General features: G+C 39.5%; 1 protein-coding gene across 6 annotated transcripts in view; it reads left to right on the top strand.

The window, feature by feature from the left end:
* The window catches only part of LOC108704796 (serine/threonine-protein kinase WNK3), a 69,769-nt gene that overhangs the window by 4,831 nt on the left and 38,396 nt on the right, over positions 1-26,542 (top strand). For 5 of the 6 annotated variants that reach the window (XM_041573137.1, XM_041573132.1, XM_041573134.1 and 2 more), the window contains exon 2: positions 13,562-14,152. In XM_041573137.1, coding sequence (XP_041429071.1) covers positions 13,625-14,152 — 528 coding nt within the window. In that variant the 5' untranslated portion in view covers positions 13,562-13,624. Of the gene's footprint in view, positions 1-5,017; positions 5,415-13,561; positions 14,153-26,542 lie in introns of those variants that run through there. The other variant, XM_018241471.2, reaches the window with a different exon arrangement.

Raw genomic sequence — 26,542 nt, 5'->3', positions numbered from 1 at the left:
TGACACTCTCAGCCAGCTATAAACGCATTAGCTGATTCCACTGAATTGTTATTGATTGCTGCGTTCAACTATGTTTTACTAGTGATTCTGTTTATTTACCCTGTTGAAAAAAGACACACGTCCATCGAGTTCAACCTTTAAATCTATATGTAATCTGCCTAACTGCCAGTTGATCCAGAGGAAGGCAAAAAACCCATTTGAAGCCTCTCCAATTTGCCTCAAATTCCTTCCTCACTCCAAAATGGCAATGGGACCAGTCCCTGGATGAACTTGTACTATGAGCTATCTCCCATAACCCTGTATTCCCTCACTTGCTAAACACCATCCAACCCCTTCTTAAAGCTATCTAATGTATCAGCCTGTACCACTGATTCAGGGAGACAATTCCACATCTTCACAGCTCTCACTGTAAAAAACCCCTTCCCAATATTTAGGTGGAACCTCTTTTCTTCTAAACAGAATGGGTGACCTCTTTTCCACTTGAACGACCTACTGGTAAATAAAGTATTAGAGAGATTATTATATGATCTCCTTATATATTTATACATAGTTATCATATCACCCCTTAAAGGACATGTAAAGCCTTCATTTTCCTTCCATGTATATAAATTGGGCATATCTCCTCCACCCAAATGGCATTATTTGTACTCCATACATCCCCTCTGTTTGCCAGCATCATTACATTTCCCTAAAACAAATAGAAGCTTTCACCGGGGGCCATTTTACATCTAAAACATCATCAGTGCATTTATATCTGCTAACAGCACATATGTGATGTAAAGTTCATACAATTAAAGAATGCAGGCTAACACAGGCAGACTTTACTATGATGACAAGTCCTGCTTGGATTAACACTGTAATGGTTACTGCTAGACTGGAGGGTGTGTTTATTAATCTGAGTTGAGAAGAAGTGAGCATGCTCATGAGCCAACAGCCAAAGGAAATATCAGAGGGAGGGGGCAGAGTGAGTTAGAGGAGCAGAAGGAATCCTAAGTGATTAAGGGGATGCTGCAACCTTACTATTATCCTTTGAACAACCGGTGGCAGGTATTTAGAGATTTCAAAAAGTCTCTTCAGTGATTACATTTTTGCACAGGGAGTTTACATAGGGGTTGTTCACCTTTGAGATCAATTTTAATATGATGTAGAGTTTACAAAGGCGTTGTTCACCTTTGAGATACATTTTAGTATGATTTAGAGAGAGATTCTGAGAAAATTTGCAGTTGGTTTTCATTTATTGTTTTAGCTTTTTATTCAGCAGCTCTCCAGTTTGCAGTTTCAGCATTCTGGTTGCTAGGATCCTAATTACCCTAACAACCATACATTGATGTGAATACGAGACTGGGATATGAATAGGGGAGGCCTGAATAGAAAGAGGAGTAATAAAAAGTAGCAATAACAATACATTTGTAGTCTAACAGAGCATTTGTTTTTTAGATGGGGTCAGTGACCCCCATTTTAAAGCTGAAAAGAGTCGGAAGAAGAAAGCAAATAATTTAAAACCTCTAAAAAACGAAGACCTATTGAAAAGTTGCCTTGATTAGAACAGGACATTCTATAACATACTTAAAGTTAACTTTAAGGTGAAACACCCCTTTACGCGCCTCTTATCCAGTGGGAACAACCCCAACTTCATTTGTTTGATATCTTGGAACTGTGATGAATAAGTGATCCAATTTGCATTGATTGAGGTTCCATGGGCATGTTCTGTGATTAAATGCCAGTGGAGTTAAAGTGATCACTGCTTCTGTTCTTGGCCTTTCTAATTCGTTTTCCGTAAATGTTCTCTTGGTGGAGATAAAATGTTTGTGTGTTGCCAGCTTCCAAGCTCTGCCGCCCAGTGTTTTAACAAAGGGACTGCATTGAGAATGGCCTTGCTACACATTCTTTTTCCCTGCTCCCTCTAGCTCGGGGGATTGTCTTCTTTATATAGAATCTTTTATTTGTCTTGACACACTACTTTACTGAAGTTTCTTGCTTTAGCTGTCACTAATTGTTATCAAAGCCTCTGCCCGAGATTTTATTGCTGAATGGTTTTATTTCCTTTTAAAGTAATTCCTAGTTTGTGTTATATTTTATTGCTAAGGTTAGACAGAGATGCTAAAAATGTTGTTATGTGGCATGAGATCATACACAAATAATTGATTTAAACAGCGAATGTTTCATGTTATATTTACAAGACTGTGGAAGGGTTCTTTTTTTAAATTCTCTATAAAGGGTAAGTTAAACCTGATGGCATCAAAAATGTTTTTTACGTGTATGAGGAGTTTTTTTTACGTGTATGAGGGTGCCCAGAAGTGTAGAGGGCCCAGTGAAGTCCTAATAAGCGAGTCATTTAAATATGTCTTGATAGAATAGGTCAATTTACAAATGTTTTTGGGACCCTAAATTTAAATTTGCTGTGGGGCCCAGTGATATTGAGTTACGCCACTGTGCTCTGCCCTGAACCTTCAGGTTAGGGGAGCGGAGATCACCGTATTGTTTGTAGAGCAGGGCCCTCCAGGCAGTTGTAGTTAAAAAGTAGAAACATACATTTCAGCCTTGCACATTTCATGTTCTCTCAACACTTAATCATAGGCACAATGAGCTTGTGTTTGGGTTGTGTTTGCTGTCAGAAGGCTGCTGTAGACCTGACTTTGAGCAGCAACTATATGGATATAATGCTTGCCATTCCAAAAATTGGTTCTAAAATCCGAATTTGCATAATCCAATGTTTCTTAACCTCTGTTCAAGTTTCATAGTCGGCCAATCGCTGTACAGGTATGGGACCTGTTATCCAGAATGCTCGGGACCTGGGGATTTCCAGATAACGGATCTTGAATCTTTATACCTTAAGTCTACTAGGAAATCATGTAAACATTAAATAAATTCAATAGGACGTTTCTGCTTCCAATAAGGATTAATTTGTTGGGATCAAGTACAGGAATGGGACTTGTTATCCAGAAAGCTCAGGACCTGGGGGTTTCTGGATAATGAAACTTTCCGTACTTTGAATCATCATATCTTAAGTCTACTAGAAAATCATGTAAACTTGAAATAAACCCAAATAGGCTGATTTTGCTTCCGATAAGGATTAATTGTATCTCAGTTGGGATCAAGTACAAGGGGAAGTTTTATTACTACAGAGAAAAAGGAAATTCTTTTTAAAAATGTGGATTATTTGGATAAAATGGAGTCTATGGGAGACAGGCGTTGCATAATTCGGATCTTTCTGGACAAATGGGTTTCCAGAAAATTCCATAGAAATGAATGGAGAGTGGCGGTATTTCCCTCTAGCGGACTGTGACGATCTCTAACTTCACTCTTTGATAAATATACCCCTTGGTCTTGGAGGTTCGGAAAAAATGGCTACACACTGTGGTCCTACCCAGATACCAGTTGTAAACTAATTGATTAGCGTCATTTATGCAAACTTGCCAGAACTGTGATCAGGAGGCTTTAGAGGAGAAGTAAAGCCTAAAAATGATGTCACTTGAAGTTTTGTATTTTATAAACTAAACTTTCAGTACCAGCAGAGAGGTTTAGTAGCTCTATAAAAATAATACAGGTATGGGATCTGTTATCTGGAAACCTGTTATCCAGAAAGCTCCAAATTCAGAAATGCTGTCTCCCATAGACCCCATTATAATCAAATAATCTAAATTTTTATATACCTTTTTCTCTGTAATAATAAAACAGTAGCTTGTACTTGATCCAAACTAAGATATAATTAATCCTTATTGGAAGCAAAACCATCCTATTGGGTTTATTTAATGTTTACATTACTTTCTAGTAGATTTAAGGTATGAAGATCCAAATTATGGAAATATCCCTTATCCGGCAAACACCAGGTCCCGAGCATTCTGCATAACAGGTTCCATACCTGTAGTACTGACCTTTAAATTAGGGATGCACAGAATCCAGGATTCGTTTTGGGATTCTGTCAAGATTCTGTCTTTTGCAGCAGGATTCGGCCAAATCCAAGTGCCTGGCCAAACTGAACCAGAAATTTTTTTTTACTGTTTCCCCCTCGTTTGTTTTTAGAAGGGGTCAGTGACCCCATTTGAAAGCTGGAAAGAGTCAGAAGAAGAAGGCAAATTATTTAAAAACTATATTTAAAAAAAAGACCAATTGAAAAGTTGCTTAGAATTAGCCATTAAATTAACTTTTAGTATGAGTGAGAGTAGAGAGCGAGAGTCTGAGATAATTTAATTGGTTTTCATTTTTTATTATTTGTGGCTTTTGAGTTATTTAGCTTTTTGTTCGGCAGCTCTCCTGTTTGCAATTTCAGCAGTCTGGTTGCTAGGGTCCACATTACCCTAGCAACCATGCATTGAATTGAATAAGACACTGGACTATGAATAGGAGGGGGTCTGTATAGAAAGATGAGTAATAAAAAGTAGCAATAACAAAACACTTGTAGCCTTACAGAGTATTTGTTTTTAGATGGGGTCAGTGACCCCTCCCATTCGAAAGCTGGAAAGAGTCAGAAGAAGAAGGCAAAAAACTGAAAACTATAAAGAAGAAAAAATGAAGGCCAATTGAAAAGTTGCTTAGAATTAGCCTTTCTATGACATACTAAAAGTTAACTCAAAGGGGTGGTTCAACTTTAAATAAACTTTGAGTATGTAATAGTCAATTCTAAGCAACTTTTCCATTGGTTTTCATTATTTTTTTTATAGTTTTAGAATTGTTTGCCTTTTCCCTCTGACTCTTTCCAGCTTCCAAATGGGCGTCGCTGACCCCATCTAAAAAACGAATACTCTGTAAGGCTTATTTGTATTTCTCGTCTTTTTAGTAAGGTCCTCTCCTATTCATATTCCAGTCTCCTTTTTTAAATGAATGCATGGTTACTAGGGTAATTTGGACCCTAGCAACCAGATTGTTTATAGTGCAAATTGAAGGGCTGCTGAATAAAAAGCGAAATAACTCAAAAACCTTAAATAGTAAAAAATGAAAACCAATTGCAAATTGTCTCTGAATATCACTCTCTACATCACACTCAAAGGTGAACAAGCCCTTTAAAGGTGGACCACCCTTTTAAGTAATTGCTTCAAATGAAGTATTGCTGGGTGCATGAGCTGCCTGGAATAAAAAAAGAATGGCTATGTGCATTTATATGTACTCATGACCTGTAGCCACACTGCATTTTTCTCCAGTGCCTAAGGGTGTCAGATGAGCTCATTACAAAATGAGAAAAGACTGGTTTAACTTGTATCTAAACCTTATAGCTTCCTTCGTCCAGCAGCCTGGATTCCTCCAACAGGGGCAGGCACTTTGAAAGCCTCATTACTTAACTGCTGAGCAACAATTATATGTCATATTTGCTGCTGAGAATGAACCAGGGGACTGCACTCCAGCTACATTAGTGCTCGCACTATATCATGTTTTTCCAGGCTTCTGTGTCATATTCCGGAGCACCTATTAGCTTTCAGGTACGGCAGAGAAAAAGCTATTGTTTCTGGGTTTTTTGTTTTTTTTTATTCCATGTTTCGTTTGTCAACACTGGGGCTGCATTCATTGTATATGAATACTTTATTTTAAGAGAAATGGAGTCCTTTTTCATGACTGATTTGTGAAGGCATTTCAGCCTGTTCTTCCCTTCAGATGACTTGTCTGTGTTTAAATGAGGGTTGTCGTGCTTCTTAATGCCATAATTAGTGTTGGTTTTTGAAGAGAAGCCGAGCTTGATTTACGAGATGTGGCTGTTAAGTAGATACAGTATGGTTTGAGCTGTAGATTTATTATGGTTTTTTTTTAACTTAAAGGGATACTGTCATGGGAAAATGTTTTTTTTTTTTTCAAAACGCATCAGATAATAGTGCTGCTCCAGCAAAATTCAGCACTGAAATCCATTTTTCAAAAAAGCAAACATATTTTGTTATATTCAATTTTGAGATCTGACATGGGGCTAGACATATTGTCAATTTCCCAGCTGCCTCCAGTCATGTGCTCTGATAAACTTCAATCACTCTTTACTGCTGTACTTCAAGTTGGAGTGATATCACCCCCTCCCTCTCCCCCCCTCCCCAGCAGCCTAACAACAGAACAATGGGAAGGTAACCAGATAGCAGCTCCCTGGAAGATCTAAGAACAACACTAAATAGTAAAAGCCAAGTCCCACTGAGACTGATTCAGTTACATTAAGTAGGAGAAATAACAGCCTGCCAGAAAGTAATTCCATCCTTAAGTGCAGGCATAAGTCACATGACTGGGGGCAGCTGGGAAACTGACAAAATGTCTAGCCCCATGTCAGATTTCAAAATTGAATATAAAAAAATCTGTTTGCTCTTTTGAGAAATGGATTTCAGTGCAGAAGTCTTCTAGAGTAGCACTATTAACTGATGTGTTTTGCAAAAAACATGTTTTTCCATGACAGTATCCCTTTAAAGGAGTACTAAACCCTCAAAATGAATAGGGCTAAAATGGCATATTTTATATACTGAACCTATTGCACCAACCTAAAGTTTCAGCTTGTCAATAGCAGCAATGATCCAGGACTTCAAACTTGTCACAGGGGGTCACCATCTTGGAAAGTGTCTGTGACACTCACATGCTCAGTGGGCTCTGAGCAGCTGTTGAGAAGCTCCAGCTTAGGGCTCGTCACTAATTATCCAGCAGAAAATGAGCTTCCCCTGTAATATAAGCTGATGCTACAGGTTTGCTGATTATTAAATTCTGATGCTAATTGCACTGGTTTCTGTGCTGCCATGTAGTCATTATCTGTATTAATTACTAATCAGCTTTATATTGTGACATTTCTATTCTATGTGAACTGTGTATTGTGAGTGGGTCCCTAAGCTCAGTAAGTGACAGCAGCACAGAGCATGTGCAGTGAATCAGCAGAAAAGAAGATGGGGAGCTACTGGGGCATCTTTGGAGACACAAATCTTTACTGCTAAAGGGCTGTGGTTGCCTTGGGCTGGTACAGAAGCCCAAAACATAATGTACAACATTTCTAGCCTACTTCTTTAGATTAACTTTCCTTGTCCTTTAAATAGGTTGTTCACCTTTAAATTAACTTTTAGTATGATGTAGAGAGGAATAGCCTGGGACAATTGGTTTTAGTTTTTTATGTGTTATTTAGCTTTTTATTTGGCAGCTCTCCAGTTTGCAATTTCAGAAATCTGGTTGCTAGGGTCCACATTACCCTAGCAACCATGCATTGTTTTGGCTAAGAAACTTTAATGTGAACAGGAGAGATCTGAATAGAAGGATGAATAATAAAAAGAAGCAATGACAATACATTTGTAGCTTACAGAGAATTTGTTTTTTTTAAATTGAAATATGTGGCCTTCTTCACAGGTCTGTTATACTGTGTTTCAAAAGTCAGAACCATCAGTGCAGACAACAGAAAGGGACATGGAGATGCTGCTTTCAGTATCCGTTTTTTTTTACAAATAACTCTCAACAGAAATCAATTGGTAGAATTTTGCTTGAGGACTGAAAAAAAAAAAAATTCATTGTCGAGAAATGGATTGATCTGTATAGAACAGACTTTGATGTTAGTACCAATAGATTGCTTGCTGCACCTGCGTATTCAGTGCCTTGGAAATATTGTGTCCTCCTTTCTGTCTATAGATCACCGCCTGTCCTTGCCCCATTGCTGCGTGACTTGCAGCTCACCTGCATCTTGCACGTGCCCACTTGGACTCGTTTTTGGGAAAGGCTTCTAATAATAATAATAATGATAAATAATAATGATAATAATAATAATGTGCAAGTACTGACTTCATGACAGACTTGCCCGGGCAATGGCTGCTCAGAGGGGATGGTATAGGGCATTATTATTGCTGCCCTTGTTTTTAAGTGAAGCTGTAGCTTCCTAACAAGTTCATGCTGTCTTTCCCTTTCTGGTGAGTTGTGTGAGTTGTGTATATGTAATTTGTCATGCTCGCTACTTCTGTAACATGGATTGAGAGCTACAGGTTCAGAGTACGCATTGCTGACTATACTTGTTGGCTTGCCCTACTTTCTTTCAGCTCAACAGTTAACTCTTTCACTATATACACTAGTTTAATGCTTTTCTGGGGCGGATTTATCAAAATCCTAGTCTGGGGTGGGAGGAAAAACCGCTGACAAAACTCGTGCACCTTTGATTCACGGGAGAAGGGGGTTATTCTTTCACTGTACAAAGCACTGGTAAGGCCCCAAATAGAATATGTAGGGATGCACCAAATACAGGATTCGGTTTGGGATTCAGCCAGGATTCTGCCTTTTTCAGCAGGATTTGGATTTGGCTGAATGCTTCTGCCTGGCCGAACGAAATCCGAATCCTAATTTGCATATGCAAATTAGGGGTGGGGAGGGAAATTGCGTGACTTTTTGTCACAAAACAAGGAAGTAAAAAATGTTTTCCTCTTCCCATCCCTCTTTAGCTATGAGGAAAGACTGGCCAAATTGGGGATTTTAACTCTGGAGAAGAGGCGCTTATGGGGTGATATGATAACTATGTATAAATATATAAGGGGATCATATAATAATCTCTCTAATGATTTATTTACCAGTAGGTCTTTCCAGCTGACACGAGGTCACCCATTCTATTAGAAGAAAAGAGGTTCCACCTAAATATTTGGAACAGTTTTTTTACAGTGAGAGCTGTGAAGATGTGGAATTGTCTCCCTGAATCAGTGGTACAGGCTGATACATTAGATAGCTTTAAGAAGGGGTTGGATGGTGTTTAGCAAGTGAGGGAATACAGGGTTATGGGAGATAGCTCATAGTACAAGTTGATCCAGGGACTGGTCCCATTGCATCTTGGAGTCAGGAAGGATTTTTTTCCCATCTGAGGCAAATTGGAGAGGCTTCAGATTGTTTTTTTTCCTTCCTCTGGATCAACTAGCAGGCAGATTATATATAGACTTAAGGTCCCCATAGACGCGACGATTCTTCTTGCCGAACGACCGATTTTAGGGAAGTCCGACCAATCCTTCGAAATTATCGTGCGGTTAGTGGTATTCGAACGATCGTACATCTTACGATTTTTCGGCCGACATCTGTCGGGAAATTGATCGGCCAGGTCAAAAAATCTTTGTCGGCCCCAGTGCAATCTCTCTATGTTTGCAGGGCCAAGCAGGCAGCTCCCCTTTGTTTTCCTGCCAAATTGGTCTTTTTAGTTGATGGTAAATTCGTACGATCGTACGATCGTTCTGAGAAGATATTGGTCTCACGATCAGGATCTGATCTTTTAAAAATCTTAACATCTATGGCCAGCTGTAAAAGGTTGAACTTGATGGACGTGTGTCATTTTTTTCAACCTAACTTACTGTTACTATGTTACTTTTTTTATAGAATGCTAGCTCACTTAAGAAAAAAACGTGACCACATATTCCCACACGCATGTTTTTTCCCCCAGAAATAGTCGCATGTCAGTGAGAACCTTATTGTCCCATTGATTTTCAATGAGGCTGAAAATCTTGAATATTTTAATAAACTGGGAAAATGAAGTTGTCCGAGAACATTCCCATTGACTTCTTTACATTTACTTTTCGAGAGTTGAAAGCACTCTCTGCCCCCCAGCTGTAACCCCCCCCTCTTCACATGGCATCGACCAGGGCCAACAAAGGAAGGTCGGGGCTTCAAGTAGGGAGCGGGTCTGGGCCAGAGGGGCCCACGAGAGCCAGGGCCCACCAGGTTTTTTTTTCTCCCCAGCCCAGTCCAACCCTGTTTGCACTCGTGTTTTTTCTCGAATCGTGAAAAAAAAAACCCAACTTGATCAGCCCCTTAATGCCACTTTATGCATGATACTGTATGTGGTTTTGATTCTGAGCACTCTCCGATATTACAGGCAGTCCCCTGGTTACGTACGGGATGGGGTCTGTAGGTTTGTTCTTAAGTTGAATTTGTATGTAAGTTGCAACATGTACATTTACTTATTAAATGCGACAAGACAGATGTTTAGTATTTATTTTTACCTTTCTGTGCTCCACAGTAGACCTCACACACCAGAGGGGATTGGGGCAGGTGGTTTATTAAAGCTAAATGCTAATAAAGGCCAAGCAAACCACAGTACATTACTATAATAGTCTCTGTATGTAAGTATGAGTTGTATGTAAGTCAGGTGTATGTAACTCAAGGACTCGCTGTATTTTATCCCCTTTGGGTTACTTCTGTGCCTAACTGTATTGCAGCTGCTACTGGTTTGGCTGGTAAGAGTAAGTTTGAGACACTGAATACAGAAGTTTTCTTTTCTTACTGTTGGCTTTGATAGAAAATAATCTACCCTCCGGCATGCTCCTAATGCATTATGGGAAAAAAAATCCCCTTGTTTCCTGTTGCAGATTTAAGTGTACATTTATCTTTTAGCTCAGAATATAGCACGCATGTCTTACTGTGGCTTCAGGTATTTCTTTGTGTTGATTAAAGAAGCGTATGGCAGCAGTAGAAGAGTAGGAATGGTTAGCAGCTGACCCGGGGTACATGAATGACAAACAGCAGTGGAAAGCATTCTTCAGATGTCTAAAGGGCAAGTGTTGTAAGATCTAAAATAGCCGTATATGTATGTCACAAGTCTTTCCAGATCCACCCTCTGCTTTAATTAGTCTGCGGTGAGTCTTATTTGCAGGGATCAAGTTAAGGCTACCGTTTGTTCTACTTTGGCTTCACAGTCGTACAGACCAGGGCAATGAAAGTAAGGGCCCTCTTCTAGCCTTTGCTTGTGCAGTGCGGAGTACAGCACTATCTGGAGGGCAGTTGATTTCCAGGAATGTATGTATGTATATATTTTTATTTGTATAGCGCTCCTTGAGGGCAAAGAACTGTACAGCAAAACAATAAATTAGTAGTAACCTACTAAGGGGTCACTGCATTAGAAATACAATTCACATAGCTATAAAATATAATTACAATACAGATTTGGGGGCATGTTTACGAACATTGGAGATAAATATCTGGAGATGTTGCCCATAGCAAGCAACCAATCAGATCTTTCCTCTTGTTTTCTAACTTATATGTGGCTGATTGGTTGCCATGGGCAACATCTCCAGAAATCTCTCCAGATATTTATCTCCAATGTTCGTAAACATCAGCCTAAAGCTGGCCATAGATGTTGAGATTTTTAAAAGATCAGATCCTGATCGTGAGACCACGATCTTCTCAGAACGATCGTACGATCGTACGAATCTACCATCAACTAAAAAGACCAATTTACCAGGAAAACAAAGGGGAGCTGCCTGCTTGGCCCTGCAAACATAGAGAGATTGCACTGGGGCCAACAAAGATTTTTTGACCTGGCCGATCAATTTCCCGACAGATGTCGGCCGAAAAATCGTAAGATGTACGATCGTTCGAATACCACTAACCGCACGATAATTTCGAAGGATTGGTCGGACTTCCTTAAAATCGGTCGTTCGGCAAGAAGAATCGTCGCGTCTATGGGGAGCTTAAGTGCTCAGTGTCTAGGCGACAAAAGGATGGAGGATATAACCCATAGGGCTTACAGTCTAAATGGGAGGTTAACTTACAGATACAATTCGGAGGGGTTAAAGTGCTGTAGGTTACATTGTTTGCCATTTAAGTGCCAGTTCCCAGTTCAAGGAGCAGATTTATCAAAGGCTGAGGTGAATTCGAATTTCAAGCTATTTTTTGTGTACTTCGACTAGGGAATAGTCCAAATTTGATTCGAATTCATGTACTGTCACTTTTCTCCATCTAAATCCTGCTGAATTGCTGTTTTAGCCTATGGGGAACCTATTTGGAGTCAATTGGGGGACTTTGAAAAATCTGGGAAAAACTTTGACTCTAATTCGATCAAATGCGCTATTCCTTAGATTCGTACAATTCGAATTTGGCCGAATGTGGACCTATTCGATCGAAAACTGACCTATTCAACCAAAAAAAACACTGACTTAATTTCGGTTGGTCTTTTTGATTTCGAGTTTCGAAGTTTTTTCAATTCGAAATTCGACCCTTGATAAATATGCCCCCAAGTGTTATCCAGGTACTGTTCTAGTTCTCTGAGTTTAGGATGTGGGTTTAGACTCTTTGCCTGAACCTCATTAGAGCTGTTTTAAAGCACTAATCGCTTTTATTGAATGTCCAGTAACATAGCAATTGTAAGTCGGTTTCCTTTGCAGGATCCCCTCTTTTCTATTTAAACTCACAAATAGGAAGTACGTGAGAAGCAGATCTTTCCAACAAATTGGTTATGTTCCATTTATTTTGTGTCTGATTTTGTTTAAAAATGTGGCCTTTCAACAGCATCTTGCTTAACAAGTTGTGTGTGTTGCTTTGTATCTTTGTGTTGGAGTGATAATGCTTGGGGGCAAGATAGGGATAGGGTCATGTCATATGCTGTTTTCTTGTAACAGGCTATTAATGAGTTCCATTAGGGGATAGACTCCTTAGCAATTTACGTCCAGGAGGCAATGGCAAACGGGCAACTTTGGAAAGCCAAAGCAACTCCTATGTTTACATTATTGCTGGGGAGATTTGTTGCCCACTGAAATGCAAATTGAACCCATTTACCCATTAACCCATTTACCCATTAACCCATTTACCCATTAACCCATTTACCCATTAACCATGGTCGTAGAGGAACGTTGTTTCATTTCACTGTGTACTGTACAAACGTATATGGATGAAATTACAATAAACTCACTCTTGACTCTTGTATGCCGTTGCTCTTAGTTGTAGTGATGCACCGAATCCACTATTTTGGATTCCGGTGAAACCCTGAATCCTTGGTGAAAGACTCAGTCGAATACCGAACCGAATCCGAATTTGCATATGCAAATTAGGGGCAGGAAAGGAAAAAGTGGAAACAATTCTTCTTTTGTGACGGAATTTACTTTTGTGCCCCTAATTTACATATGAAAATTCGGATTCGGTTTGGCCAGGCCCAAGGATTCGGCTGAATCTGAATCCGAATCCTGCTCAAAAAGGCCGAATCCCGAACCAAATCCTGGATCAGGTGCATCCCTACTTAGTTGTGTTGCCTTATGTCTGTGGCATGCTATGTGCTGTGACTACAACATGTTGCGGTCAGGACTGTGTTTCATGGGAAATAGGCTGCCTGTAGTAGATACTCGCCATGTCCAGTTGAGATTTTGTTCCAGATAGGGATGCACAGAATCCACGATTTTCGATTCTGCCGATGCCCCGAATCCTTCGCGAAAAATTCGGCCAAATACCAAAACAAATCCAAATTTGCATATGCAAATTAGAGGTGTGACAAAAAGTCACACAATTTTCCTCCCCATATGCAAATTAGGATTTGGATTCGGTTCGCCGGGCAAAAGGATTCGGCCGGATCCTGCTGAAAAAGGCTGAATCCTGGCCGAATCCAGAACCGAATCCTGGATTCAGTGCATCCCTAGTTCCAGAGCGTGCCATTTTCTGATTAGATCAGTCATTTCTATTCATCTCATTTAATCATTATTTTAGTGTGTGTTTCTATTCATCCCGTTATATCGAGGCTTTATTGTGGATTGCTTGCCAGGATGTGTTGATAAGTGGATGTTTTCTTTTGTTTTCTTTTGTGAACCCCTTTTTATTTCAGCAACTTTGAAATACTGTTTGTGAGTTAATTTTGTGTATAAAAATTTTTTGGAAATCTTTAACTCTTTTTTTTTTTTAATAACAGATTTAATTCATTTAAACATCACCCTGTTTTTGGAGTCTGTGCCGAGTTTATAACCTGTGTGTGATGGCTACAGATTCCGGAGAGCCCACAAGCACAGATGAATCCGACAAACCAGCTGGCTTTACATTGCAAAATAATCTGATCTCCCAGGAAGGTTCCTTATCCAAACAGGCAAGCATGGAGGAGAGCGATAAACCTTGCTCATCTGCAGGGACCAGTGAAAAGAAACGTTTCTTCAGAAAAAGTGTAGATATTACAGAGGATGACCAGATGCTGGAGCCGCCCCTGAAAGATGAGAAAAGCACAGATCCTCTATGCCCGCAGCCAATGGAGACTAATGCAACAAAGGCTGCTGGTGTAGCACAGGAGGGGAAAAATGATGCTAAAGCTAATTCAGAGGCCTGTAAAGACTCTCCCAGAGAGAAAAGTGAAAAGGAGATGGAGGAAGAGGCTGAAATGAAAGCCGTGGCAACCTCTCCAAGTGGCAGATTTCTAAAGTTCGACATTGAATTGGGCCGTGGGGCCTTTAAGACAGTCTTCAAAGGACTTGATACAGAAACTTGGGTAGAAGTTGCTTGGTGTGAGCTGCAGGTTAGTTTGTCTTTTTTTTTTTTTTTTTTTTATTTGGCTTTGTACAACTTGTTTGGTTTGCCAACCTGTTCTACAGCTTGTGTTTCTTTTTTGACCCTGTGCATGAGCTTTTTGTTGGATCTTAATTGACTTTTACAATTGTACTCGGATGTCAGGAAGGCTGCAAACAACTCAAATTGATCGCTGGACGTCTCCCATTGACGTAAACAGCAATTCGGCAGGTTTGAGGCGGCGAATAGTCTAATTCGAGATCTACGAAGTATGATAAATCTCAAAAATCGAATAAGAATTTTTTTTTTAAAAGAACTCAAATAGAATTTGAATAACTCCCTAGTTGAATTTGACCGTTTTGGCCATGAAACAACTAGAAAATTAAAATTTTCAATTCGACCCTTAATAAATTTGCCCCCTAGTTAGCCCTAAAGCAACCAGTCAACTGTTGGCTTTGATTAACTTAAAGGGAAAATACGGTCATGGGAAAACATGTTTTTTCCAAAACGTATCAGTTAATAGTAGGGATGCACCGAATCCAGGCTTTTTCTGCAGGATTCGGATTTGGCTGAATCTTTTTCTCCCCGAATCGAATCCTAATTTGCATATGCAAATTCTAATTTGCATATGCAAATTAGGGATGGAGATGGAAATCACGTGACTTTTTGTCCCAAGACAAGGAAGTAAAAAATGTTTCCCTTCCCACCCCATATGCAAATTAGGATTTGGTTCGGTATTCGACCGAATCTTTCGCGAAGGATTCGGGGGTTCGGCCGAATCCAAAATAGTGGATTTGGTGCATCCCTAGTTAATCGGGCTGCTCCAGCAGAATTCTGCACTGAATTCCATTTCTCAAAAGAGCAAACAGATGTTTTTATATTCAATTTTGAAATCTAGACATATTGTCAGTTTCCCAGCTGCCCCAGTCATGTGACTTGTGCCTGCACTTTAGAATGGAACTACTTTCTGGCAGGCTGTTATTTCTCCTGTAACCAGACAATCGCATGCCAAGTTGCAGTGTATAAAACTATAAGCATTAAATAAAGAAATAAAGGCTAAATACAAATGAAGAATGTCACCGGTTCAGAACCTCTAGTTTACATCATAGGAAAACCCATTTATAGGAGTATACATTCAGTCCTATTTAGGACTCTGCTTTTTTTTTTTTTTTTTAACACAGCTGTTAACTATTTGATGGAGTCAAAGATATCACAGCAGAATTCTAAAGCCACAATGGGACAGGAAACGTGTTGCATCTAGGCTGATTTTAGTTGTATGTTGCAATTAGACGTGACCATTACTGGAAACTATTAAAAAAAAGTGTATTTCCTTAGAGTAAAGGAAATACTCAAGCGATTAACGGGATTTACTGAAAATATGTCATCTGTGTGCAGATTTTACTTATTCATACCATGAAATATCTTTTTTAGTCAGTTGCTACTGTTAAAGGGGTTGTTCACCTTTGAATTAACTTTTAGTATGATGTAGAGAGTGATATTCTGAGACACGTTTCAATTGATTTTCATTTTTTATTATTTGTGGTTTTTGAGTTATTTAGCTTTTTATTCAGCAGCTCTCCAGTTTGCAATTTCAGCAATCTGGTTGGTAGGGTCCAAATCACCCTAGCAACCATGCACTGGTTTGAATAAGAGACTGGGATATGAATAGGAGAGGCCTGAATAGAAAGATAAGCAATAAAAGGTAACATTAACAATAAATAGGTAGTCTTACAGAGCATGTGTTTTTAGATGGGGGCAGTGACCCCCCATTTGAAAGCTGGAAAGATTCAGAAGAAGAAGGCAAATAACTTAAAAACTATTGAGAAGAAAAAATAAAGACCAATTGAAATTTTTTTTGAAAATTTCTATAACATACTAAAACTTAACCTGAAGGTGAACCACCCCTTTGACATTTCGGAGGCACAGTATGGGGGTTATTTATCAAAGTCCGAATTTATCTCAATATTTTATGCTACAATCTCAGATCAAATCCGCTCAGGTTTTTTATGCTTATTTATTATTACATTTTCCCGAAAATTAACTTTGCCGGAAAAAAATCTCGATTTTCATGAATTTCATGATTTTTTTGGATTTTTCTCCCAAAAACTCCAAAAACTTTGGGGTATTGCACGGGACCCAGCGCACATCAAGAAATCATTGGGACTTCTCCCATTGACTTATTTGCAACCTAGACAGGTCTGAGATGCTGGATTTTTAGTTTCAGACTTTTCCATCCTCAGGGTTTAATAAATTCGTGATTTTTTAAAAGTCTGATTTTATTAAAAAATTTTGTATTCGGAGTTTAGTAAATATAATACTGGAAAAATATAGCTAATATACACTAGTCAGCATATAGGAATATATACATGGAATATGATCTGTTATCCAGAAAGCTCTGAAAGGTTGTCTCTCATAGACTTCATTATGATCAAATAATTGAACATTTTTAAAATGATTTCCTTTTTATCTGTAATAACAAAACAGTAGCTTGTACTTGATCCCAACTAAGATATAATTAATCCTTATTGTATGCGATTTTGTTTAATTCATGTTTAAATGATTTTCTAGTAGACTTACGGTATGGAGATCCAAATTAAGGAAAGATCCCTTATCCGGAAAACCCCAGGTCCCGAGCATTCTAGATAACCAGCTGTATAGGCAAATGTAAACCATTACTGTCTTTGGCTGTTTTTTTTTTACTTCTACACATTACTACTGACAATTGAAGATCATCTTTATATGGGATATTGTAAATGGCAACTAGAGTTACTCCTTACCAGACCTAAGTGTGTACATTATGAAACTTGTTCCACATTCATTTGATTATGTCCACATGTATGTTACACTTGGAAATGCAAATACATTAAAAAGGTCTGGTATAACGCACACCTAGGATAAAACCAAATTATTAAATAGTTGAGAATATTCAGGAAAACAGACACTACCTTGAAAAGCTTGATATCCCATCTGGGATCATTTGAATTTTTTCCATGCAAGCTTTTCAGGCTAAGGAATTGAACAGGTTGTTCTGCAGAGTGTGCCAAGAAGAAAATGGCATTATTATCATCATCACATATTTAAAAATGACCAACATATTTCACAGCACTGTACAGTAAATGGGTTGATACATTGAGCATACAGATTGCAACGGATGCAAGAGGTAAAGAAGGCCCCAGAGTCTGCAAATTTGAACATTTCTTTGAATGATCAAGAACCGAATACCTAGCAGCCAACTACAGGTACGGGACCTGTTATCCAGAATGCTCGGGACCAGGGGTTTTCAGGATAACGGATCTTTCCTTAATTTGGATCTTCATACCTTAAGTCTACTAGAAAATCATGTAAACATTAAATAAACCCAATAGGCTGGTTTTGCTTCCAATAAGGATTAATTATATCTTAGTTTAGATCAAGTACATGGTACATTTTGATAAATACAGATAAAAAGGAAATCATTTTAAAAAAATTTGCATTATTTGGAGAAGATGGGAGACGACCATTCCGTAATTCAGAGCTTTCTGGATAACGTATCTTTCTGTAATTTGGATCTTCATACCTTAAGTCTACTAGAAAATCATGTAAACATGAAATAAACCCAATAGGCTGGTTTTGCCTCCAATAAGGATTCATTATATATTAGTTTGAATCCAGTACAGGCTACTGTTTTATTATTACACAGAAAAAGGGAATCATTTTCAAAAATGTGGATTATTTGGTTAAAAAGGAGTCTATGGGAATTTTGGGAACCACTGCTTTATGAGGATTGGGGGGAAAAATATAAACAGCCATGGAAGACCCTATACCACCAGTCAGAAAAAAGAATGTAAACATGTACATTTACAATGGGACTAGTGCTTTTCTGGATAAGGGGTATTTCTGCATTGTGGAACACCATGCCTTTAATGGCTACTAGAAAATAATTATTTTAAAAAAAAAAGGGGTTGTTCACCTTCAAACACTTTTTTTTAGTTCAGTTGGTTTTAGAAATAAAGGCTTTTTTTTCATTTACTTTATATTTTTTGTGTGTGACAATTTTTCTAATATTGAAGCAGCTGTAGAAGCGTGGTCGCCGACCCTGTAAACTGCAAATTTATTTATTTGATTTGATACATTTCTTATCTTTGTCCCTGCTGAGCAGAATCTCTGGGTTTCATTACAGGCAGCTGTTAGACTTGATACAATAGTTGCTAATGCTCCAGAGATGCTGCTGAGAAATTTAAATGTTGCAAAATTGTAACCGTTCAGAATTTGCACCTGAATTACTGAGCTGCCAGACATTCAACTTTATAGATTTAAAAAGAACGGTAAAAAATGGAAAGTAATTGAATAATCTCTTTATTTCTGGGGAACTATCTTAAACCAACTGAACTGAAAAAAAGTTTTTGGAAGGTGAACAACCCCTTTAAATAAGACACTGGGGAGAAAAAAAGTATTGGCTTATTTTGCAGTTTTTTTGATAACTTGTTTCTGAATATTTTCATACCTCTAGTGCCGAAAAGAATAGGCTTGATATACACGCAGTATCCCTAATGTGGGAGCAAAATAAAACGATACAAAACAAAGGATTTGTGCCACTTTACACTGGCATCACTCCATATAATTTAAAATAACATTAATGGCCTTTTGTGTTCCTTTATTATTTAATTAAAAATCTAGCGTCGCAGACTCAAGCTTTCTGGCACCTAAATATTTCCTGCCTCCTTATTGGCCGACTCTTTCAATAATTCTTCTTTCTTTTTGTTTGAGCACAGCAGACTCAGAATGAAAGGGGTTGTTTACCTTTCTCTTACCTTTTAATATGATGCCAATATTCTGAGACAACTTAACTTGCAATTGTTTTTTCCTTTTCTTTCATTTTTGTGTTTTTTGAGTTATTTAGCTTTTCTTTCATAAATAACTTCCGTGTTCTTCATGATTCAGCATGCCTGTATTTATTAAAACCTGCCTCAGAAAGTGGTTTTCCAGATAGGGCCATGGGTCAGGCAGAGGCATGCTGGGAAAATCGACATGGCTGCTCTGACCTTTTTTTGCTCTGGGTTGTTCAAATCAGCTCATGCACTTGCCCCTTAGGGGACATTTGCTTATATATATATATATATATATATATATATATATATATATATATATATATATATATATATATATATATATATATATATATATATATATATATATATATATATATTCCATGTTTTCCAGTGTTTTTCCCCACATAATTTGTATTTTTTTTAATGCAAAATGAGTATTATCACCACACGTATGTCTGGACAGTGACAGACAGAACAGGTCCAGGCACAGGTTCCTATTTAAAGGAGATTTCAACCCTAAACTTAAAAAACCCCTACCCTACATAGACTCCCCTCCCTCTTGCCCCCAGCCTAAGTGTTACCCCAGGCAAATGCCTTATACGTTTTACTTACACCTCGGTGCAAATTCAGGCATTGGAGTTCATGTGCGCCATCTTCATCTGCTTCGTTAATCTTTGGAGTGAGACCGGCGCTTCGGCAATTTTCATGAGTTTCGGCGCAGTTGTCGCGGAACAGAAAATTGCTCCAACTGCACATTTGCTGGCATGCCGGTCTCATTCCGAAGAGAAGAAGATGGCACCCGTGAACTCCAATGCCTGAATCTGAACTGAGGGGTAAGTAAAACGTCAGGGGCATTTGCCTGGGGGTAACACTTAGGCTGGGGGGAGGAGGGAGGAGAGTCTATGTAGGGGGGTGGGATTTTTTTAAGTCTAGGGTTGAATTCTCCTTTAAAGGGGAAGGAAACCTCGTCGGCGCTAACCCCCTCCCCCCCTCCCGTGTATTGCCCCTCCTCCCCCCTGGCCTACCCCTCCCGCTGGGCAAATGCCCCTAACTTGTTACTTACCCTTCTACGCAGGTCCAGTCCAGGGAGTTCACAGGCGACATCTTCTTCCACGCGATCTTCTTCCTCATTTGACCGGCGTTTTGGCGCATGCGCAGTAGGAGCATTTCGCCGGTACGGATCTACTGCGCATGCGCCAAAAGTCACGCACATGCGCAGTAGATCGTACCGGCGAAACGATCCTACTGCGCATGCGCCGGTCAAAGGAGGAAGAAGATCGCGTGGAAGAAGATGTCGCCTGTGAACTCCCTGGACTGGACCTGCGCAGAAGGGTAAGTAACAAGTTAGGGGCATTTGCCCAGCGGGAGGGGTAGGCCAGGGGGGAGGAGGGAGGGGGGGCAATACACGGGAGGGGGGGAGGGGGTTAGCGCCGACGAGGTTTCCTTCCCCTTTAAAGGAGAAGTCAACCCTTTAAGAAAGAAACCTGACCCCCCTTCTGGCATCGGAGTTCCATGCAGCCATCTTCCGGGTCTTCGTGTCTTCTTCTGGTGCTTCAGCAATTTTCGCGCATGGGCAGTTGTCGCAAACTGGCAAATTGCTCCAAACGCACATGCGCCAACATGCTGATCTCCCACTCAGCTTGCAGAAGACCCGGAAGATGGCTGCGTGGAACTCCGATGCCAGAATCTGCACCGAGGGGTAAGAAAAAAGTATGGGGCATTTCCCCGGGGGGCAGTTAGGCTGGGGGGAGGAGGGAGGGGGTCTCCGTGGGATGGGGGTATGGGTTTTTTTGACTTTGACTTCTCCTTTAAGCTTTCAGAAGAAAGCCCTGGGGAATCATGCAAATTTAAACACAGTTCAGCAAGGCAGCCAACCAGCCGAGTAGACCAATATGCAACCCATTATATCGCTCATGTACTATGTTTTATTAAAGGGAATCTTAACTGGAAGTCCGATCACTTGTCCTAGTAAAATTAGTAGCCATGTTGCCTTTATTGCGTCAACATCACCAGTAAGCAGTTGAAGCCAATGTAACCCTTCTGTTTATTTTAAAAAATTGTTTGTACAGGATGTTGGCACAGATTTGTGCCAGCTCAACATTAACAAAGCTTCTGGTTAACAGCAATGTCCAAGAGTACAATACACGGCAGTGTACTGAAGTTACATAACTAAGGCAAACCATGCAAGGTTTTTTCCAATCAATCCTGAAGGAATTATCCAAATTCCTCAAAGTATATCAGGTTAACTCTAAAGGGGACATATGGGACACCGAGAAGAAGTACTTGCCATCTCATATACCATCTCTAAAAATAATAGTTTCTCCCCGAATCTGCTCGTGTGGCCGGCATTAACAGAATCAGCATCACAACATCACTCGGCAGTGCATTCCACAACCTCACTGTCCTCACTGTAAAGAATAGGGATGCACCGAATCCACTGTTTTCGATTCGGGCGAACCCCCGAATCCTTAGAGAAAGATTCGGCCAAATACCGAACCGAATCCGAATTTGCATATGCAAATCAGGGGTGGGAAGGGGAAAACATTTTTTACTTCCTTGTTTTCTCACAAAAACTCACGCAATTTCCCTCCCCGCCCCTAATGTGCATATGCAAATTAAGATTCGGATTCAGTTTGGCCGGGCAGAAAGATTGGGCCGAATCTGAATCCTGCTTAAAAAGGCTGAATCCTGGATTCGGTGCATCCCCAGTAAAGAACCCCCTACGTTGCTTCAAATGAAAGTTCTTTTCTTCTAGTCTGAAGGGGTGGCCTCTGGTACGGTGATCCACTTTATGGGTAAAAAGGTCCCCTGCTATTTGTCTATAATGTCCTCTAATGTACTTGTAAAGTCTAATCATGTCCCCTCGCATAATTTTTATCTTACATCCCTCTATCCAATAGGAGAAGTATTCTTTAAAAGTTGTTGTGCTTCTACAATTAACCCCCCCCCCCAAAAAAAAACTTGACTAGCACCAGCCAGTCATTTGACTTCCAGTCTGAGCATTTTTGCCTTTAAGTTTAAAGGACAACTAAACCTGTCAATTCTTGTGAACAATGTGTATGTTTCCCTTGTTCCCTCCACGTTTAAGGCGTTTTAATTGCTGGTTTACATTTATCAATAATGACATGTTCTGCCTGTGGCAAATCTAGTACCTGTAGTTGCATGTGTCCTAAATGAACATCTGTCTGACTCTAAATTACATCCCTCTAGCTCTACTTATCCCAGTCAAACGTAGATTAGGGAGCCGCATCCTCTTTCTGTTCTGTTCTCTTGGGTTAATTGGGTTCACCATCCTCAATATTTGATTGAGTTTTCCTTTAAAGGAACAGTTCAGTGTAAAAATAAAAACTGGATAAATTAGGGATGCACCGAATCCAGGATTCAGTTCGGGGTTCGGCTTTTTTCAGCAGGATTCAGATTCGGTTGAATCCTTCTGCCCAGCCGAACTGAATCGAATTTGCATATGCAAATTAGGGGCAGGGAGGGAAAATGCATGATTTTTTTGTCATGAAACAAGGAAGTAAAAAATGTTTTACCCTTTCCACCCCTAATTTGAATATGCAAATTAGGATTGTGATTTGGTTCGGTATTTAGGCCGAATCAAATTTTGTCACTGATTGGCTATTGCCTGGTAACTAATTAGTGGAAACCAAGAGAGCTTAAAAGCAGGTAGTGTTCTGGTTATTATGTTAGACATCCAGTCACTCCAGCCTTTATACATTACATTTTTTGGCTAACTATATTAAAACATTTTTTATTTTGCACAGCCTATTTATTTACCCAGTTTTTATTTTTATACTGAACAATTTGTGTAAAAAATAAGAATGTACCAGTGCCTTGTACTCATTTAGATATAGAAGAATTGTGCTTAAAAAAGTAGTGTTTCAGGCTGATTTATAGAATATTTCTGCAAAAACCCTAATAATCCCTCCCTTCCTGCTCCCTGAATTCACAGACTGTGCAGGGGGGGGCAGCTCTCAGCTCACTGCACTGTAGGACAGGAACCAATCAGCATCTAGCAGGACCTGATAGGGAACTGAAGGCTGTCTGTGCTTGTGTGACTGCAGGGCTGTGATTGGCTGCCCCCCCCTCCTACTGTGCTTCTGGCAGGGACCATTAGGACACGCCCACCCCTCATTAAAAACACAGACAGGGACTAGAGAACATCTATAGGGAGCTCCAATAAGGGGGCATATGCAAATTAGGGGCGGGGAGGGAAAACAAGTGATTTTTTTTTGTCAGAAAACAAGGAAGTAAAAATGTTTTACCCTTTCCACCCCTAAAGCAACACAAAATTAGTGTTTTTTCATTTATCCTATATGTCTCCTTTAAAACAATGCCTTTTGCTGCCTTTATCTCACTTCTGAATTAGTTCAGTGAGTTTAATTTAGAGAAAAGGCCCAAATGTTACCAAATAAGTATATGTGGGTTGGAGAAGAGCGTTGTTTATTTTTACACAGGAGGCAATCTTTTTTTTGTCTGACAGTATTGCACTATTTTAAGATATGCTTACTTGTACATTAAATCGCACAATCCTGGTACAAATGTACGCTTTGTTATATCAATAATCACAGGTTACTTTTATGGGCATATCATACAATGGGCACCACATGGTAGACTGTGATCTTTTAAAAGATCTTGAGTCGGTGACCTGTAGGTGACAGAAGCCCAGCTGTATTCACAAGCAGCTCCTTTAGATGACCTCTAGGCCACAGCTGCCCACCATTGCTCAAAAGTACCCAAATTACACAATAGCAGATAATAGCCATCACCAGTGTTTAACCCTTTGCTTGTCCTTTAAAAAATACAACACCATTATCTTTACTAGGCTACTGCCAGATGTGGCTGTTTCTTGGCCTGCGTATTAATGCCAGCTGAGCAACTGCCTATCTGTCATGTCACTGCTCCTACAGACATCGGCCTGGGTGCAGACACAGGGTGAAGATTTTGGAGCGGAAATCATTCAGTAATTGTAGGCCAAAATCTGCTAGGCAGATCCTATCCATTTTGTTTGTACTGGAGTCCGTTATTTGAGTGAGCTCTAATACATCTGCTAGGAAAGGGATCCATAAGATATATTGGATGTAACTGTCAATGAATATCTGACACCCAACTGCTGCATGAAGACAGAATGAAGAGAAACAGATGCTGAAAGAGAGAGAGTGAAGATAAACTTCATTATTTCAGAAACAATATAGGATTTTTATTTGATTTTATTTAGAAAGTTTCTTATTTGAGTATGATGAAGCTTATATTAAATGTTTTATTTTCATGATAGTTCCCCTTTAACTGGAAATTGCAATTTCCTCCCATTATTTGTTGGCCTGGGAGCCAAACAATCCGATCATCCCAATTAGGCCCAGTATGTTGGTGACCAAATCAGGTGAAGATCCACTTGTTGCCTAACTACAGGTATATTATCCGTTAACCCGTTATCCAGAAAGCTTCGAATTATTGAAAGGCTGCCTCCCATAGACTCTTGTTTATCGAAACAATCCAAAATGATTTCCTTATTGTCTGTAATGATAAAACTGAACCTTGTACTGGATCCAAACTTAGATATAATTAATAGGGATGCACCGAATCCCCTATGTTGGATTCGGCCGAACCCCCGAATCCTTCACGAAGGATTCGTCCGAATACGGAACCGAATCCAAATCCTAATTTGCATATGCAAACTAGGGGTGGGAAGGGGAAAACATATTTTACTTCCTTGTTTTGTGACAAAAAGTCATGTGATTTCCCTCTCCTCCCCTAATTTGCACATGCAAATTAGGATTTGGATTTGGTTCGGCCAGACAGAAGAATTCGGCCGAATCCGAATCCTGCTGAAAAAGGCCGAATCCTGGATTCGGTGCATCCCTCATAATCCTTATTGGAAGCAAAACTAGCCTATTGGGTTTATTTATTGTTTACATGATTTTCTAGTAGATTTAAGGTATGAAGATCCAAATTACAGAAAGATCCGTTATCCGGAAAGCCCCCGGTCCCAAGCATTCTGGATAACAGGTCCCATACCTGTAGTGGATCTTCAGATTAGGGATGCAAAGAAACCACTATTTTTGATTCGGCCAAATCCTTCGCGAAAGATGCGGCCGAATACTGAACTGAATCTGAATCCTAATTTGCATATGCAAATTAGGGATGGGAAGGGGAAAACATTTTTTATTTCCTTGTTTTATTTCCCTCCCCGTCTCTAATTTGCATATGCAAATAAGGAGTCGGTTCGGCCGGGCAGAAGGATTCAGCCGAATCGGAATCCTGCTGAAAAAGCCAGAATCCTGAACCGAATCCTGGATTCGGTGCATCCCTACTTCAGATATATGCCCAGTGTTAAACTCATGGGCGTAGCGCATAAAAGAAAACTGAAAGTAAATCCCTGCCTTACATGAATGGGAACTGACCTAAAATAGATTTTGCTTGCACAAGCCCAGGTAATTTATACATAGACAATAAGGGAAATCCGCAATCTGGTGGCCTGTTATTTATTTCTTAATTGCTTATTGCACATGTCCAATCACAACATTGCCAAGAAATGAACGTTCACTTGAAATAATCAATGAGCAACGCGTGAAGACCAGTTCTGTACAGTATCCACAGATGATGCAAACATTGCATTCAACATAATTCAATATTTCTTTCGTTGGAGGCATATCCGTTTGACCTTGATCTTTTCCTTTGTTTGGGTGTTCTTCATCCAGACCTCCGGCCCTTGAGACCGTTCTGTGCCGTGTGGCTAATCGACCTGTTTTTCTAAGCGCTCCCAATGGCCCACATTTGATTGATTGTTGTGTTTGCACTATCTCTGGAAGTACGGCTTGTGCTGAAAAGAGGATTACTTGCTCATAGTTCAGCTCTCTCTGTAGTTGCATAACCGGCAATGCAGAGTGACACTTTTTTCATCTGTTAATATATAAAACCTTTACATATATTTCCTTATACAGAATGCTCGGGACCTGGGGTTTTCCGGATAATGCATCTTTCTGTAATGTGATTCTTCATACTTTAAAGGGGTTGTTCACCTTCCAAACACTTTTTTCAGTTCAGTTGTTTTCAAAATGTTCCCCCAGAAATAAAGACTTTTTTCAATTACTTAACATTAATTTCTACTGTTTTTCTAAAATCGAAAGTTGAATGTTCGTGTCTCTGGTCTTGAGTCTGGCAGCTCCGTAATTCTAAACTGTTACAATTTTGCAATATTTAGTGGATACATTTCTCAGGAGCTTCTCTAGCAACTATTGTATCAACAGCTGTCTGTAATCAAATCCAGGGATTCAGGGACAAAAATAAGAAATGCATCAACTAAATGTATCAATTTAGAACAGTTTACAGGGTCGGCGACCCCCTCCTACCAGAGCTGCTTTAGAAGGTGAGAAATGATACTTTACACTTCAATATTAGAAAAACAGTGAAACATAGAAAGTAATTGGAAAAAGTCGTTATTTCTGGTGATCTATCTGAAAACAGCTAGTTGTTTACTAGAAAATCATGTAAACATTAAATAAACCCAATAGGCTGGTTTTGATACCAATTATTTATTACTAGGGATGCACCGAAATCCAGGATTTGGTTTGGGATTCGGCCTTTTTTCA

The sequence above is a fragment of the Xenopus laevis genome, chromosome 8L (assembly GCF_017654675.1).
Source record: "Xenopus laevis strain J_2021 chromosome 8L, Xenopus_laevis_v10.1, whole genome shotgun sequence".
NCBI classification, from domain to species: Eukaryota; Metazoa; Chordata; class Amphibia; order Anura; family Pipidae; genus Xenopus; species Xenopus laevis.
Note: the sequence above shows the minus strand (reverse complement) of the source record. Positions and strands in the feature narration are given on the sequence as shown.